The sequence below is a fragment of the Schistocerca americana genome, chromosome 8, assembly GCF_021461395.2.
Source record: "Schistocerca americana isolate TAMUIC-IGC-003095 chromosome 8, iqSchAmer2.1, whole genome shotgun sequence".
Classification (NCBI taxonomy): domain Eukaryota; kingdom Metazoa; phylum Arthropoda; class Insecta; order Orthoptera; family Acrididae; genus Schistocerca; species Schistocerca americana.
Genome location: NC_060126.1, coordinates 194,799,966 through 194,818,985, shown reverse-complemented (window position 1 = coordinate 194,818,985; position 19,020 = coordinate 194,799,966). Strand labels below are relative to the sequence as shown.

Here is a 19,020-nt window from a genome sequence, read left to right as displayed (position 1 = left end):
ATCCACACATGTTTCAACAGTTTATATGCTTTGTTACTATTATGCCTGAAAAAATTTTCTTCTGGAAGTTCACAGGAATTTGCCTTATAGCTATTTCTTTATAACAACAAGCAATCAATGAACATGAAGCACAAACTAAGATCAGAAATGGAAGGGGACGGAAATCAATAATTCCCCTAGCAAAGGAACCATCCCAGAATTTGTCTGGAGCGATTTAGGGAAATAACACAAAACCTAAACCTGGATGGCTGAATGGGGATGTGAACTATTATCGTCTGCTATAATCCTTGTGCCACCTTGCCTGGTAGTTATTTACCGTTGTTAGTGTGGTATACTTGATACAGCTTGTCATGTGCTATCAACGAAACATTCTCTTTCTCTCTCTCTTTCCCCTAACCTCCCTGCCCCTTCCCCACCTGAACTGCAAATCAGTACCTCATATCACATTTTAACCGTACTGCTTACAGTTTCATTGTGCTGTGATCTTGTTAACCACTGTATTAAGATGTGATTAAGACACTTGTTATGTTCATTATTTCTAAAATGTGATTAAGACACTTGTTATGTAGGGAGCTAATGGTATAACTGCAAGCAACATCAGCCACAATCAGTTCCAATCAGCAAAGCTCAAAATGTCTAACACAACAACATCAAATCAGTTTCGAACTCCTGGTCCAGAAAGGGAAGTAACAGTTGTATTCAAGAATTGGCGTAACGAGGAATTCAATGATGATACAAACTGCCAAACCGCCTGCCAGGCTGAGTGTTTATTACCTATGGAAGACTAATTGCCATACCCATCGGGCGCGCTTTCTGGGCTCACAGCTGCCAACAGCACAAGTACATACTGAACAAACAACACTGCTGCTACTCTCTGAGTGTGTATCCATATTGCTGGAGTGACAGGATGTTACACAAGTGTCACTCTTCACATGTCCTGCGCGACACCTCTGCCTGTCATCTGAGCAGCATGCAGCCAAAGCTGTGTTTACTACGAATGCTGCACCAGTTATCAGGTCCCCACAGATGTTGTGTTTTCTTCAGGGTCCTCTTTGGCTACTTACTTGCAACTCCTGTGATATGAACAGGTTTTGGCTGGAATGTTTGTACATCAGATTTTACTTTAGCCTATGGTGTTCTAGTAATATCATTGTTTGTGTCTGTATCTGCTCCTCCTGAGCCGATTTGCATCTTTTAATAAGCCTACATTAGCATAAACACAAAAACTTCCTTAACAAGCCAGCTGGTATTAGTAAATACAGGCTGCCAGGAAAAAAAAAAGAAAAAAAACAGTGAAGCAGCCTGAAGAAATGGTCAGGTGTTAATGTAACTTCATACATGTACACACCATTGGTAGTATGTAAATGATTAAGAGTTGCAAATCTCATCAGTGAGACACAACAACCATCAAAATGCATGTACCTAATAAGATATATATAAGAGGTGTGGACAATGTCAGATATTGAGTGTGTAACATTGTGAGTCAATACGCGATAACTTTATTGCAGTAAGCTACTTAGCAGAACAGCCCATAGCATTGGAGCATTTGGCTGTGAAGGAGACAGCCAGTTGTTTCTTAGCAATGACTCATTTGCACCTGCCGCTATGCTTGCCGTGGGAAGCAGTATCTGTGTCACTTCAAGCGACTGAATATTCAAACCCTTAAGAATCTAAATAAACTATATTAAATATTATTTAATATTGTTCAAAGTCGATATGTGGCCTTTTGTTATTCAAGAGAATATGGAATAAAAATTTCAGCCTTCTATCTGTCATAGTTTCAGAGTTAGAAGAAAGTACCTAAAACACCCCAAACTGACACTTGGACTAAAAAACTCAGGAATAACAACAGTTTGTCTTTTAGTATCATTTGAAATAATTTCTGGAGTTCACAAAATGTCAGGTCAATTTATTTGGATTTTCATTTTAAAAATGTTAACTACTTTTCATTTTCGTAATATAAAATCCAGAAAAGATTATTATTTAATTAATATCTATTTGTTTTGTTGTTGTGGAATGAATGAGAATGAGTGAGAGTGTGTAAGTGGGACATACGTAGAAATTCAATTTTATATAATATGTTATGTAATCATAGTGTGGGAAAGATATTTGAGCCCACTTTGCTGATGACGTATGTCTAAGTGTACTAGCTTTTGTAGGAAGGCAGCCAGAATATCGGTTTAAAGTTTAGATCATTTTCTAAATTTTTCCAATATTAGTTTTCCTTTTTATTTGGTTTTGTTAAGCATTATATTAATATCTGTATACTGAAATGACATGAATGCAACTGGGAATGATGTTTAACAATTGTTCTGATTGGCTGGTCATTTTGATCAACCAGAGTTTAGCAGTTCCCGCGCACTTCCATGCAGTTATAGGCTGTGGAAGGAACAGCATTCAGGAGTCACTGTGTAGCTATTGAACGTGCAGGTCACGTGGAACGTGTCTGTCTGCGTAATGCGTAAAATGAAGAAGTTATTGGATTTTCACGTCCATATTGTGTTGCTGTAGAGGCACTTGCATCTACGGACAGTTTTGTGAAGTTTGTAAGTTCTAGGACTGTTTTGTTGGAAAGATAAACACATGTGAACTTTCAGCCTTTGTAACATTCTGCGTGGCATGTTTCATATCCTTATATGGAATATTTGGTTAACAATTTCTTTAACAGAAATCCACTGAAAAGGACTGACTGTGAAACTCGGATATAGTAGTAGAGTATTGACTGAAATCGTGTAATTCTTCAGGTTGGACTTAAGTACATTTCTGGCTGTCTTGCGTGTGTACTGGGTAGCATGAACTGTGAACTGAGGACAGTGATGTTCGCTAATTACATGTGGGCTGATGGCAGGTATTTTTATTTTTTTTATTTTTTTACAGAAATGGAATAATAGACTCGTTTCAGAATTTTGACATTTTACTGAGAGAACAAAGCAACCACTTTCCGCCCGAAAAGTATTAAGAATTTACAGGATAGCTTGCTACCAGAGTTTATGCGGACTTTACGACATAAGTATTGACGGTGTTTTCTTCAACGCTGCTTGTATGTCATCAGCGCAGTACATACGTATGCAGAGAAACAGGCTGGTTATCTGCCGGCGTACTGAGGCAGGTGGAACTTTTCCATCGAACAGTATGATGAACGGCGAGTAACAAAGACCTGCCCCGCTGCAAGTGATCGCTGTGAAGGACACGGAGATGCTGCATACTAGTGCGAGAAAGCATTGTGAGTGTTCATTTCACAGGCTAGCTGAATCATGCCCCGATGTTGGGCAACATGATAATAGGAGGGCGGGTAAATTATTCTTCAAGCTTTCATTCGACCTACTCTGACCACAAAAATGGAGGATTGCTGTATTGTGCACCAAGGACATTGTAACATCGTAACCCCTTCACATCTGTGCCTATCATTCAAGAACAAGTTATGCACTCTCTGGAATGCTCTGTTACCCAACATCATTGGTCAGCCACAGCTGTCCTATGGAATTGCTTTCCCATGAATAAGCGGCAATTAACGTCACAACACAAACGGCTGAGTTTGGAATGGTACTCTGACCAGGAAGCACAGACTGCTGATGAATGACATCAATTGCATGTGATACATCACGGTTTGGCACTACCCTGGATAACCATCATCTGTGACTCTGGCGCCGACCAGGGGAGAAGTCCCATTCTTCCGAAGTTTTGGAGAGATGCAGCAGTCTTACTCCTGGAATCATGTTATTGGAACCACTTGTTATGACTCCAGGTCACTGTTGGGTAGTGATTGATGAAACTAACAGCACAACAATGTGTCCTGGACATCCTGGATCCTCATGTGTTACCTCTTATATGATAGTATTTTGGTGCCATTTTTCAATAGAACAATGTTCATCCACACACGGAAAGTGTCTATGAACTGTCTGTGTGACGATGAGGTACTCCCACGACTGGTAAGATCCCAATACATATATTGCATACAGATTTGTTTCCTTTGGTGTACCTAAATACAGTACATATGTGATGAAAGATTCAAATAGGAAAATACAGCATCGCTTAAGATCTCTATACACATGCTATACAAAGAGCTTGAAACATAATTTTAAAAAATTGTGTTTTCATATGTGTTGCGAACAGACTTGTTATTTCTAACCTATGTTGTGGTTACATAATGCTTTTTCTGTACATTATAAATAATGGTATATGTATGTAGTTTACTCATAAATTTTTATTTCTTTCCTGTCATGCGCACGACTTTTTGATCATAATGTATGGGGTGCTACCCAAAATATCTGAGAAGTATGTGCCGAAAAAGTGGGTTACAGATGGAAAATACCCACCGTGGTTTAACAGCGCAATTCGGAGAATGCTCAGGAAGCAAAGGCAGTTGCACTCGCGGTACAAGAAAGATGGGGAGAATGAGGACATGTAAAAGTTAGTAGAGATTCATGCTGCTGTAAAAATAGCGATGCATGAAGCATTCAACCACTACCATCATCATACCTTAGCAAAAGATCTTGCTGAAAACCCAAGGAAATTCTGGTCTTACGTAAAATCGGTAAGCGGGTCGAAGGCTTCCATCCAGTCACTCACTGATCAGTCTGGCAACAGAAGACTGCAAAGCGAAAGCTGAAAATTTAAATTTAGCATTTGAGAAATCTTTCACACAGGAGGATCGTACAAACATACCGCCGTTTGAGTCTCATACAGATTCCCGCATGGAGGACATAGTGATAGACATCCCTGGGTTTGTGAATCAGCTGAATGAGTTGAAAATAAATAAATCGCCAGGTCCTGATGGGATTCCAATTTGGTTTTACAGAGAGTACTCTACTGCATTGGCTCCTTACTTAGCTTGCATTTATCGCGAATCTCTTGCCCAACGTAAAGTCCTGAGCGACTGGAAAAAAACGCAGGTGACGCCTCTATATAAGAAGGGTAGAAGGACGGATCCTCAAAATTACAGACCAATATCCTTAACATCGGTTTATTGCAGGATTCTCGAACATATTTTCAGTTCAAATATAATGAATTTCCTTGAGACAGAAGCTGCCATCCATGCATCAGCACGGCTTTAGAAAGTATCGCTCCTGCGAAACGCAACTTGCCCTTTTTTCACATGATATCTTACGAACCATGGATGAAGGGTATCAGACGGATGCCATATTCCTTGACTTCCGGAAAGCGTTTGACTCGGTACCCCACTGCACACTCCTAACTAAGGTATGAGCATATGGGATAGGTTTCCAAGTATGTGAGTGACTCTAAGACTTCTTAAGTAATAGAACCCAGTACATTGTCCTCGATGATGAGAGTTCATCGGAGGTGAGGGTATCATCTGGAGGGCCCCAGGGAAGTGTGGTAGGTCCGCTGTTGTTTTCTATCTACATAAATGATCTTTTGGATAGGGTGGATAGCAATGTGCGGCTGTTTGCTGATGATGCTGTGGTGTATGGGAAGGTGTCGTCGTTGAGTGACTGTAGGATGATACAAGATGACTTGGAAAGGATTTGTGATTGGTGTAAAGAATGGCAGCTAACTCTAAATATAGATAAATGTAAATTAATGCAGATGAATAGGAAAAAGAATCCCGTAATGTTTGAATACTCCATTAGTAGTGTAGCACTTGACACAGTCACGTAACATTGCAGAGCGATATGAAGTGGGACACGCATGTAATGGCAGTTGTGGGGAAGGCGGATAGTCGTCTTCGGTTCATTGGTATAATTTTGGGAAGATGTGGTTCATCTGTAAAGGAGACCACTTATAAAACACTAATACGACCTATTCTTGAGTACTGCTCGAGCGTTTGGGATCCCTATCAGGTCAGATTGAGGGAGGACACAGAAGCAATTCAGAGGCGGGCTGCTAGATTTGTTACTGGTAGGTTTGATCATCATGTGAGTGTTACGGAAATGCTTCAGGTACTCAGGTGGCAGTCTCTACAGGAAAAGAGGTGTTCTTTTCGTGAATCGCTAGTGAGGAAATTTAGAGAACCAGCATTTGAGGCTGGCTGCAGTACAATTTTACTGCTGCCAACTTACATTTCGCGAAAAGACCACAAAGATAAGATGAGAGAGCTTAGTGCTCGTACAGAGGCATATAGGCAGTCATTTTTCCCTCGTTCTGTTTGGGAGTGGAACAGGGAGAGAAGATGCTAGTTGTGGTATGAGGTACCCTCTGCCACACACCGTATGGTGGATTGCGGAGAATGTATGTAGATTTAGATGTAGATGTAGAATTCCACTGTACCCAGTCAGACCAGTAGTAGTACAACACTCCGCTGCTATATGTATCTAAGTACACATCTTAGCTACTGTGGCACAATGTTGCATCATCTTTGGTGTATGTAGTTGTGAGTTGTAGTGGAGCTTGTCAGCATGTGTTTCAGTGCTTGTGAAATGGATAACATGAAGAACCGATGGATTTGCATCAAATTCTGTTTGAAGTTGAAGAAAACTGCAGCTGAAACGCACCGCATGCTGACAGAGGCATTTGGTTAGAGTGCACTGAGCCAAGCAAGAACATTTGAACAGTTTATGCACTTCAAGGGTGGCCAAGAATCTACGGAATATTAGAAACATTCTGGTCGACCATCAACATGCACAACACCAGAAATAATCATGAAAGTGCATGGCGTGATTCAAGAAGACTGAAGAAGTACAATTCACAATGTTTGTAAAAGGCTTAAGGTACATGTCAACAAATTCTAGTCAATGAACTGAACATGAGAGAAATTTCAGTGAAGTTCGCCCCTCAGCTTCTCAGCATTGACCAAGAAACTTCCAGATTCAACCATGCATGAGGTGCAACAAAGTGTTCGCATGTGTTCAAAATTTTTATCCAAACCCATCACACATGCTGAATCTTGGGTCTACAGTTATGAACCTGAAACAAAGCAGGAATCATCAAACTTCAAGGTCGAAAATAGCTTGTTTGGAAGGTAGAAGACGAGATACTGTCAGAAGTAAGGCTGTGAGGATGGGGCGTGAGTCGTCCTTGGGTAGCTCAGATGGTAGAGCACCTGCCCACGAAAGGCAAAGGTCCCGAGTTCGAGTCTCGGTCCGGCACACAGTTTTAATCTGCCAGGAAGTTTCAAAGCTTGACAAGTTTGCAGCAATGTGAAGTCAATGCTGATCATTTTTTTCAGCATTCGGCAATAGTGCTTAAGGAGTTTGTCCCACCTGGTCAGGCTGTCAACAGGCAGTTTTACTGTGAAGTTTTGAGGCGACTGATGGAAAATATTCAGCGCAAATGGCCAGAGTTGTGGAAAAAGAAAGACTGGTTGGTGCACCATGACAACGCACCTGCACACACCTCGCTTGTTGTGAAGGAATTCCACGCCAAAGAAAACACGGCAATGGTCCTCCACCCTCCATGCTAGCCACAGCTAGCCCCGTGTGACTTCTACCTGTTCCCAAAGATGAAAATCACATTGAAATGGCAATGTTTTGACTTTGTTGAAGATATCCAAGAGGAATCCCAGCAGGTCCTCAACACCTTTAACTCTGTGGACTTCCAGAAGAGCCTCCAAAAATGGAAACAACACTGGGATTGTTGCATACATGCCCGATGTGACCGAAGTCATTAGGATCTAAGAATAGTTTTCTGATTTTAAAAATGAAATTCTCAGATACTTTGAGCAGCATCTCATATGAATTAATCCCTTTCCCACTTTTCTCCTGGAACTTTTTGATGATTTTAAACTGTTGGTTTGATGACAATCTGAGACACTGATTTCCAAATAAAACATTATTTACATCAATACTCAGCATGTTGCTGAATTAGTTTTTAACTGGAAGAATGTGAACTATTCAGCAAATTTTGTTCGCAGAATTTGCTACACCTGGAGAGTTGCAACAATACACAAAGAAGATTCAAACCTGAAATATTGGTGAAGCTCTCATACATAACTATTTACTTGCCTGTAAGGATAACTTGTGGTATGGGAAATGTGGAGCCATAGCGTTTGTTAAACCTTTGTGCTAGATGTTGGGTCAGCTGTAAATGTTGCACCTGATCTTCTCCCACTGGTACATGAGTTGCCCTTAAAAAGAGAAAATAATGACATTCTAGGTTTCGGAAATAAAATTTTACTATTTAACCCATTCATGCATTGCTTAAAAAAGAAATTGGTAACACACTTACTTATAAAGGAGGATGTCGGCAGTCTGCAGCAAGGGATAAGTGTACAGCCCCACAGGAACTTCTTGAAGTGAAGCTGACTTTTCCTTATACTGAGGAAAATGTGCCAACCGTGCAACAGTTGCATTGCAGCTGATAACCCACAAAAGCTCACAGTGCCTTGGAACCTGACAAATCAGAAATATCTCATTCTTCTTGACTGTAAATAACAATCGCTACTGCAGTTCAAAACATGGTATGATAGTGATAATAATCCAGATCATAAAAGATGAAAACACTTTAAAATTTGAATTTTTGTGATTATCAGAGTGTCAGTTAGCTTTAGTTCTTTCCTGAAGGTTTCACTTTGGATTAAGTTCACTGCAAGTGGAAATTACCACATATAACACTCAGTCTCTGGTATAGGCCAATATATCCACGCCTCCTTCAAACATTAAATTTTCTCTGTTGATCTTTTTGACTAAAGACACGAATCATGTTGACGTACTGTGCCTGTTTTTATATACAGGGTGGTCATAAGCTGTGTGTCAAAAATTTAACAGCAGGTAGAGGGGATCAAAATAAGCAGATATTGTACAGGAATGTGTGCGTGTGTTTGATAATGCTGCCTTGAACCGGTAGTGTGCTGATGACTGCGGCACATTAAAGCATGTTGCTAGCTGGATTCATGATTTACCACACAGATCTCTAGCAGCACGCATTGTTTCACCAATGCAGAGCTGGCCAACATGTATTTCATGTAAGGAACTACACGAGGAAATGAATTAGCTGCTCAAAGGATGCACCCAGATAGGAATCAGCTGGAATACTGAACATTTGAGTGTTTTCATTGGGAGTTACGCACAAGTGGATCATTTTATGCTTCCACGTGTGGAACTGGCATTGGAAGATATTGCAGAACTCCTGCAGTGGAAGGAAGAATACTACTAAACACAGTAAAGAATAATCCTTCGACAAGCTCAAGAGCTGTAGGACGGCAGTGGGTGTGAGCCATCAAAGTGTTTGAGGACTTTACATGAAGACTGAATGCATCCATATCAAACTTCCTGGCAGATTAAAACTGTGTGCCGGACCGAGACTTTAACTCAGGACCTTTGCCTTTCACGGGCAAGTGCTCTACCATCTGAGCTACCCAAGCACGACTCACGACTCATCCTCAAAGCTTCAATTCTGCCAGTGCCTCGTCTCCTACCTTTCAAATTCATTCTGGATGCATCCATATCATTTACAGAGAGTGCAAGCAATGACCCCTGATTATTAACTTCCACGTCTCAACTTTGCTCCTTGGTACCTACAGCAGACCGCAGCCGGTGAAACCTTCCCTGCAGTTATTTTATTTACTGATGAGGATACCTTTATGCAGTCAGGTATGTTGAACATCAATAATTCTTACTTGTGGGCTCAGGGTAACCCACATGGCACAATAACAAGTGCCTAGCAAGAGAGATTTTCCATTAATGTTTGGGCAGGCATTGTACAGAATAACTTAGTAGACCATACATTCTATTGAGTTGTTTAACTGGCCTCACATACATCATCTTCCTACAGGAGGTACTTAGTCAAAATGTCATGAATTACCTGACAGTCTCTACAGTCAGCGATGGATGGGATGGGGCAGTCCAGTTCCCTGGCCACCATGTTCTCCCGATTTAATCTGTATGGATTTTTTCTTGTGGGGTCATATAAGAAGCCTGATGTACTTGAGTCCCATCACATCTGAAGCAGATCTAGTTGCGCACGTGTTTGATATTGCTGGACATGTGTTCAACACGCCTGACATCTTTCTTAATGTAGGCTGATCCACGCTTTGTCACTGTGGATTGTGTATCACTGTTGGTGGCAGCTCCTTTGAGCACCTCTTGTAAATTATTAATAAATTTCTGATGCCATTTGTTTTCACATGCCTTTTTAATTTCTTGTGATTCATATTGCTTTACAAGTTAGCACTGTAATGTGTCACTACCATACATGCATTCCTGTATGAAATCTGCTTATTTAGGTCCCATCTACATGGCTTTACATTTTTGACATATCTTTTAGGACCACAAAATATACTCAGTTATGCAGCCTACAGAGAATATGTTCAGTGAAGATATTTGGCACATAGTGTAGCTTCACTTCAAGTATTCTGTTAAAATGTCTGCACAGAGTTGATTTGAAATTCCTTGTAGGACATTACATGTATTGTACTGGATGAAGCTGTTATCAAATGCCGTATCACTAAATGTAAAACAGAGATAATATATGACGAAAGCTACTAAAATGTTACTGTATTGTTGCAGAAATCTCAACAGCACTCCACAAATTTTGTATTTTAGCTTAAGCAATATTTGTCTGAGTACCAGTTGCAGTAATGACAAAGATTTTCATCCAATTTATTTTATTTATTTATTTTTTTTTTCAATCACGTCTGGCTGCTTCTTTTGCAACTGCACTGTCACAGCACAGCTTTTTTTACATTTCATAGCTCTTGTGTGATCCAGCAAATTATCTCCACCTAAAAATGAAGCTGAGCAAAGGAGTACATTACAGACTTTTCTCAAATTGTCACCTTGCTCCCTCTACTAACACATAATATAGATCTGTAGCATTACAAGGACTCTAGAGAGAACCTGCAGTCAGTAGAATGAACCTATTCAAAGCACACAATATATCTCTTTCAGTATGGGGGAATGCCGTTTTCTCCACTCACTGTCAGACTAAAAAATATAATCATCAGCCATCTGCTACACTGGATTGGCAACATGTTTATACATCTAGAACCTGCCAATGATATGTATAGAACCAGTTGGCTCTACTGAACAAGTACTGGAGTGGCTTTCTCATAGACTACAGTATACATAGGAGAATTATTCATGTGTTGCTGCGATAACCAATGACTGCCAATGACTGAAATGTTCATAACTTATACAACGTCTTCCGCAGAGGGCCTGGGACATCTGTAATCTGCAAGCACACTATTTCTGAACAGCACATATGAGGTGCGTTCAAAAAATTCCAGAACACTTATAATTTCGTGCCAATGGTGTGATGGAGCGAAATGTGGTTGAAATCCATGCTCATGTCTGTGTTTAATGCGTAACTGCCAGAAGTTTCAGTGTTTTATGTCTGTTAGTTATTGTTCAAGAGCTGTACTGAGTAGAGCGCTGTGTCACACAGTTTGTGAATTTCAAGATGGCAGAGTTGAAGGAGCAATGTGTCTGCATTAAATTTTACATAAAACACAAAAAAAATTTAAAGACACACATCAAATGATGCAGTAAGCCTAGAGCCATACTCAGTGTTAATAATGATTCAGACAGTTTAAAAATAGCCAGACAGTAGTTAAAGATGACCCTAATTTAGGACAATTTTATATCTACCAACAATGCTCGAGTCAGGAATGTCAATGAAATTGTGCATACCAATCAAAGACTGACTGTCCAAGAGACTGCAGAAGAATGTAACATTTCAGTTGGATTATGTCATGAAATCCTGACACCGCATTTTGGAATGCATCGTGTTGCTGCCAAGTTTGTCCCACAATTCATGAGTCAAGACCAAAAAGACCTTTGCCTCACAATCTGTGTCAAGCTTCTGGATTGTGCAAATGAGAATGAGATGTTCCTTAAGAGAATCATAAGTGGTGATAAGACATGGGTCTATGGTTGTGATGTTGAGGCCACGGTTCACTCTTTACAATGGCTGGGAACGGTTCTCCAAGACCAAAAAAAGCTTGTCTGATCAGGCGAAATGTCAAAGCCATAGTTTTCCTTGACTTTGAAGGATAGTTCATCACAAATTCATGCCATTGGGACAAACTGTTAATTGATAGTATTATCAAGATGTTGTGATGCCTAAGATGAAATGTGAGATGGAAATATCCAGAAATGTGGCGAGACGATTCATGGCTCTTGCATCACGATAATGCACCTGCACATTCATCTCTGTTGGTGCATCAGTATTGCACAAAAAACAAAATCACTGTGTTGCATTGCCCTCCATACTCTCCAGGAACTGGCCCCAGCGGACTTTTTTTTTTTTTTTTTTTTTCTTCTTCCAAAGTTGAAAACTTGTTCTATCAATGAAGATTTGCAACAATAGATGAGCTAAAAGGAAATTCACAGACAGCATTTCATACAATCCAGCAAGAGGTATACAAAGACTGCTTCTGGAGGTGGAAATGGCATTGACAGCAGTGTATCAATTGTGGAGGACAGTATTTCGAGGGAGACCACGCACAGTAAATAAAAGTGTAAAAAAATTTTGTGGACAAAGTTCCGGAATTTTTTGAACAGACCTCATACACATCACTCTTATCAACGCATCTTACCAAGGCAACACAATTTAATGTAATTTCATTGAGCTTCCAATTGTTTCATTAGAACAAATTCCATAACTAAGACAGGTACTTCCAGCTAATTGAAATTTGCGATATTTTCCTCTCACAGCTGTATTACCAGTCATAACATCACTACCGCCTAGTATGTAACAATTAATGTACAATAGTCATTATAAAGGTTCTTGAGCCAACGCATAGGTGGCTTACATAAATACTCATTCAAACTTACAGTACTTTTGATAGTGTGGTCTGAAGTTTCAGAGTAACACATTTAGTTGCTTACTTTTGTGTTTATATAGATGATAAAGTGTTATTTTTATGAGAAAGGGATATAAACTGAATTACAAACTGTGACAGAGTACCTTGTTTCAAAACGTTTGTCCTCAATGAGTACAAAAACTGACTGAACCAAAATTAGATTAAGGACAGCAATGGATGAAGCATTTAATGAGTTCAAAAGTGAATTATCCAATGATCTGATAGAAAACATTTCTGCTTTATGTTAAATCAGTGAAGGGCATCTCTCCAGATGCCAAGTGACCATAATCACATGAAATAAAGGATGAAAGAGAGAAGGTCAAAATTTTAGCTCATCTTCCAAAATCATTTCTCTGAGAAATACTGTACTGTAGTTCCTCCTTTCAATAGCCTCACAAATGTCAATATCACATATTGAAATAAGTGACTGTGGGATGTGAAATCAACTAAAATCCATCAACTGAGGGAAGGCAGCTGGATCTGATGGGATGCTTATATGATTCTACATAAGAGTGTACAAAAGTACTTGCTCCCCTTCTAACAGCAGTCTACTTGGGTCCCTAGAGGAGGAAAGCATTCCTAGTGACTGGGAAAAATGCGAGGGCGTTTCCATTTCCAAGAAGGGTTGTTAAACAAATGCGCATAACTAGAGCCCTATATTGCTGATGTCAGTTAGTTGTAGAATTTCAGAACACATTTTAAGCTAGTATACTGTGATATTTCTGGAAACAAAAATTTTGCCTGTAAGAATTCAACACAGATTCTGCAAACAACAGTCATGTAAAACCCATCTCGCTTTGTTCATTCACGAGACCCACAAGGCAATAGATGTTGGTGTCCATTTTGAATCTGCATTTAAGTTCCAGGAGGTGTTTGATTCAGTTCCACACTACCTAATGAACAAAATAAGAATTGTGAAATGTCAGAACAATTGTATGACTGGACTGGAAATATTCCAGCAAACAGAACACAGCATGTTGTAGTCAATGGAGAAGAATCTTCAGATGTAAAAATAATTTCTTTTAGGTGTACGCCACGCAAGTGTCATAGTGCCATTATTTTTCACAACATTTATAAACAGCATAGTGGATAACGTCAGAGGTCCCATGAGACTTTTCATGGATTACACCATCATATACAGAGAAGTTGCAATGTTAGAAAATTGTAGCAATAGACAAGAAGAACAACAGAGTATCAATCCTTGGTGCAGGAATTGGCAGTTGCCTCCAATATGAACAAATCTAATTTATAAATAGGCAGAAAGATTCATTAATTTACAATTAAATAAATGCTTAATAATCATCAGTAGTAGTCACATCCATTAAATATTTGGGAGTGTGATAGACTGGAAGCTAACTAAGAGGTACAGAATTAAATTGGGGAGAAAAAGCTTTATGACAGAGTTTGACTGAATGAAGGATCAACTCTTAGGAAGCATCTTAAGGTATCAAGGATTAGGCAGTGTGGTAGTGGACGGAAATGGAATTTTTTTTTTTTTTGGGGGGGGGGGGGGGGAGGGGGTTTAAAATTGTATAGGGGACCAAGGTTTGACTACAGTAAGCAGGTTCAAGTTAATGTTGATTGCAACTGTTATGCAGAAATGAAGAGGCTTGCACAGGATAGAGTAGCACAGAGAGCTGCATCAAACCAGTCTTAAGAACAAAAACGAAATCATCATCATTTAATTATGTGGCTATATCAAATCTTCCTGTATCACTAATTAGCAAATGCAAAAAGCTCTCAATCCAAATCAATACTACTAGAATTTACAAAAACCAGACTGTAAAATGTAAAATACAGTTTATAAACACTCAGTGAGAAACAGTTTCAATTTCCAAAAGGAGTGTCAATCAGACTAACTCTTGTCAGACAAGATATATACACCAGTGATCAAAAATCACCATAAGTTTGAATATTTTGTGATGTGGCCATGGGTTTTGATTATATAGACCATGATAATCACATTCCAGCATTACAGAACTATAAGTAATTGATATAGATGTTCATGGTTTTCAGCTTACCTGTAGGAAAAAGTCATGTAAACATGTTTGTTGTTGTGGTCTTCAGTCCTGAGACTGGTTTGATGCAGCTCTCCATGCTACTCTATCCTGTGCAAGCTGCTTCATCTCCCAGTACCTACTGCAACCTACATCCTTCTGAATCTGCTTGGTGTACTCATCTCTTGGTCTCCCCCTACGATTTTTACCCTCCACGCTGCCCTCCAATACTAAATTGGTGATCCCTTGATGCCTCAGAACGTGTCCTACCAACCGATCCCTTCTTCTGGTCAAGTTGTGCCACAAACTCCTCTTCTCCCCAATCCTATTCAGTACCTCCTCATTAGTTATGTGATCTACCCATCTAATCTTCAGCATTCTTTTGTAGCACCACATTTCGAAAGCTTCTATTCCCTTCTTGTCCAAACTATTTATCGTCCATGTTTCGCTTCCATACATGGCTACACTCCATACAAATACTTTCAGAAATGACTTCCTGACACTTAAATCTATACTCGATGTTAACAAATTTCTCTTCTTCAGAAACGCTTTCCTTGCCATAGCCAGTCTACATTTTATATCCTCTCTACTTCAACCATCATCAGTTATTTTGCTCCCCAAATAGCAAAAGTCATCTACTATGTTAAGTGTCTCATTTCCTAATCTAATACCCTCAGCATCACCCGAGTTAATTCGACTACATTTCATTATCCTCGTTTTGCTTTTGTTGATGCTCATCTTATATACTCCCTTCAAGACACCATCCATTCCGTTCAACTGCTCTTCCAAGTCCTTTGCTGTCTCTGACAGAATTACAATGTCATCGGCGAACCTCAAAGTTTTTATTTCTTCTCCATGCATTTTAATACCTACTCCGAATTTTTCTTTTGTTTCCTTTACTGCTTGCTCAATATACAGATTGAATAACATCGGGGAGAGGCTACAACCCTGTCTTACTCCCTTCCCAACCACTGCTTCCCTTTCATGTCCCTCGACTCTTATAACTGCCATCTGGTTTCTGTACAAATTGTAAATACCCTTTCACTCCCTGTATTTTACCCCTGCCACCTTTAGAATTTGAAAGAGAGTATTCCAGTCAACATTGTCAAAAGCTTTCTCTAAGTCTACAAATGCTAGAAACATAGGTTTGCCTTTCCTTAATCTTTCTTCTAAGATAAGTCATAAGGTCAGTATTGCCTCACGTGTTCCAGTATTTCTACGGAATCCAAACTGATCTTCCCCGAGGTCAGCTTCTACTAGTTTTTCCATTCGTCTGTAAAGAATTTGTGTTAATATTTTGCAGCTGTGGCTTATTAAACTGACTGTTCGGTAATTTTCACATCTGTCAACACCTGCTTTCTTTGGGATTGCAATTATTATATTCTTCTTGAAATCTGAGGGTATTTCGCCTGTTTCATACATCTTGCTCACCAGATGGTAGAGTTTTGTCAGGACTGGCTCTCCCAAGGCCATCAGTAGTTCCAATGGAATGTTGTCTACTCCGGGGGCCTTGTTTCGACTCAGGTCTTTCAGTGCTCTGTCAAACTCTTCACGCAGTATCGTATCTCCCATTTCATCTTCATCTACATCCTCTTCCATTTCCATAATATTGTCCTCAAGTACATCGCCCTTGTATAGACCCTCTATATACTCCTTCCACCTTTCTGCTTTCTGCTTTCCCTTCTTTGCTTAGAACTGGGTTTCCATCTGAGCTCTTGATGTTCATACAAGTGGTTCTCTTATCTCCAAAGGTCTCCTTAATTTTCCTGTAAGCAGTATCTATCTTACCCCAAGTGAGATAAGCCTCTACATCCTTACATTCGTCCTCTAGCCATCCCTGCTTAGCCATTTTGCACTTCCTGTCGATCTCATTTTTGAGACGTTTGTATTCCTTTTTACCTGCTTCATTTACTGCATTTTTATATTTTCTCCTTTCATCAATTAAATTCAATATTTCTTCTGTTACCCAAGGATTTCTACTAGTCTTCGTCTTTTTACCTACTTGATCCTCTGCTGCCTTCACTACTTCATCCCTCAAAGCTACCCATTCTTCTTCTACTGTATTTCTTTCCCCCATTCCTGTCAATTGTTCCCTTATGCTCTCCCTGAAACTCTGTACAACCTCTGGTTCTTTCAGTTTATCCAGGTCCCATCTCAAATTCCCACCTTTTTGCAGTTTCTTCAGTTTTAATCTACAGGTCATAACCAATAGATTGTGGTCAGAGTCCACATCTGCCCCCTGGAAATGTCTTACAATTTAAAACCTGGTTCCTAAATCTCTGTCTTACCATTATATAATCTATCTGATACCTTTTAGTATCTCCAGGGTTCTTCCATGTATACAACCTTCCATCATGATTCTTAAACCAAATGTTAGCTATGATTAAGTTATGCTCTGTGCAAAATTCTACCAGGCGGCTTCCTCTTTCATTTCTTAGCCCCAGTCCATATTCACCTACTACATTTCCTTCTCTCCCTTTTCCTACACTCAAATTCCAGTCACCCATGACTATTAAATTTTCGTCTCCCTTCACTATCTGAATAATTTCTTTTATTTCATCATGCATTTCTTCAATTTCTCCGTCATCTGCAGAGCTAGTTGGCATATAAACTTGTACTACTGTAGTAGGTGTGAGCTTTGTATCTATCTTGGCCACAATAATGCGTTCACTATGCTGTTTGTAGTAGCTTACCCGTGTTCCTATTTTCCTATTCATTATTAAACCTACTCCTGCATTACCCCTATTTGACTTTGTGTTTATAACCCTGTAGTCACCTGACCAAAAGTCTTGTTCCTCCTGCCACCGAACTTCACTAATTCCCACCAACTTTAACCTATCCATTTCCCTTTTCAAATTTTCTAACCTACCTGCCCAATTAAGGGATCTGACATTCCACGCTCCGATCCGTAGAACGCCAGTTTTCTTTCTCCTGATAACGACATCATCTTGAGTAGTCCCTGACATACATTCAGAAATTATGAAATGCTTCACATCATAGAAAATTCTACATCAACATATACTCTGCAAGACACCTTACAGTGTAGCAGAGGATACTTCTGGTACCGCTATTGTTTCCACCTTCTCTGTTCCATTCCCAAATGGAGTGAGGGAAGAACAACTGTCAATGAACCTTCAATGAACTAATTTCTCTGTTTTACTTGTTGCATTCATTTTGTGAGCTATATGAGGGAGGAAATAATATGTTTCCCAACTCTTCTTGGAACCTACACTCTCATAATTCTAACAGTAAACCTCTCTGTGATACACACCTCTTTCGTAGCATCTGCCTCATGTTCCCTACACAATCTCATGACAAACTTGGATTTTATCTATCTCTTTTATTAATCCAACTAGTAATTGTAGAAGACCTATATGTGGCATCACGTGATGTGTTACATCACAAATGCATAGTTCTTGATGGAAATGGTATGGTACTATTAAAAATCAAACATTTTTTAAAAACATCAGTGTGCTAAGATTTAATTATAATTTTCCCTGAAACTACATTGGGCCATAATTCATCAACTTTGTAATCAAGTCTTTCAAAACTGCAGTAAGCACATCAAGCAAAACTATAAGCAGAATCTTCTTTGGTACATGCAAAGAACAATAAAGTCTATATCTTACCATGGATTGCTGGAAAAGAATACTCCTTTTTGGGTCTATTCCACAAGCCAGTAGTGTGGCTGTTAACTCCATTATATTACTATGCAGTTTCTTGGGGTCCTGTTAAAAAAATTAAATTAAATAAACTGTCACCTTAATTTGGCAAATAAAGATAATGGTATTAAACAAGTACCGGTCATGATTTAAGTGCCTCCACTAAAGTTACAGGTTCGGTGTAACACAAAAATTTATCGTTTTACAGCCAGTAACATCAAAGCATGAAATCTCAAATAGTAAATATTGGTGCAAATATGAAACCACTTGAAAATGTACGAAACTAATGGAAATTCTGGGATGGAAAAATATGTGAAATTAGAGACAGGCAAATATTCACCTACAGCACACCGATGTTTGGCATACAAACACGACAGAATTCTACTGAGTGAGTACACACATTCACATGCACAACCACATGACACCAACACACATTCCACAGTAGCAGCAAGTGTGTGTGTGTATGAGGGTGTTTGTGTGTATGAATACATGCACTTTTATTGGAGACAGGGCAAGAGTTTGTAAGCTAATGTGAATACTGTCTTCTGTTACATGTTTCTGTGCACTACGCATTGGTCCGTTGCAGGTGAGTGGTTGCCTTTCCCTTACTTTATGTACACTACTTGCAGAGCTCTTGAAAATTATTGCCATGATAACAGCA

The 19,020-nt window shown here is 39.4% G+C and overlaps 1 protein-coding gene across 1 annotated transcript in view; it reads right to left on the bottom strand.

The window, feature by feature from the left end:
- The window catches only part of LOC124544784 (tryptophan--tRNA ligase, mitochondrial), a 65,277-nt gene that overhangs the window by 19,319 nt on the left and 26,938 nt on the right, over window positions 1–19,020 (bottom strand). The window contains exons 3-5 of the mRNA XM_047123467.1: window positions 18,327–18,425; window positions 8,125–8,288; window positions 7,902–8,023 (exon numbers count right to left, since the gene is read on the bottom strand). Coding sequence (XP_046979423.1) covers window positions 7,902–8,023; window positions 8,125–8,288; window positions 18,327–18,425 — 385 coding nt within the window. The remainder of the gene's footprint in view (window positions 1–7,901; window positions 8,024–8,124; window positions 8,289–18,326; window positions 18,426–19,020) is intronic.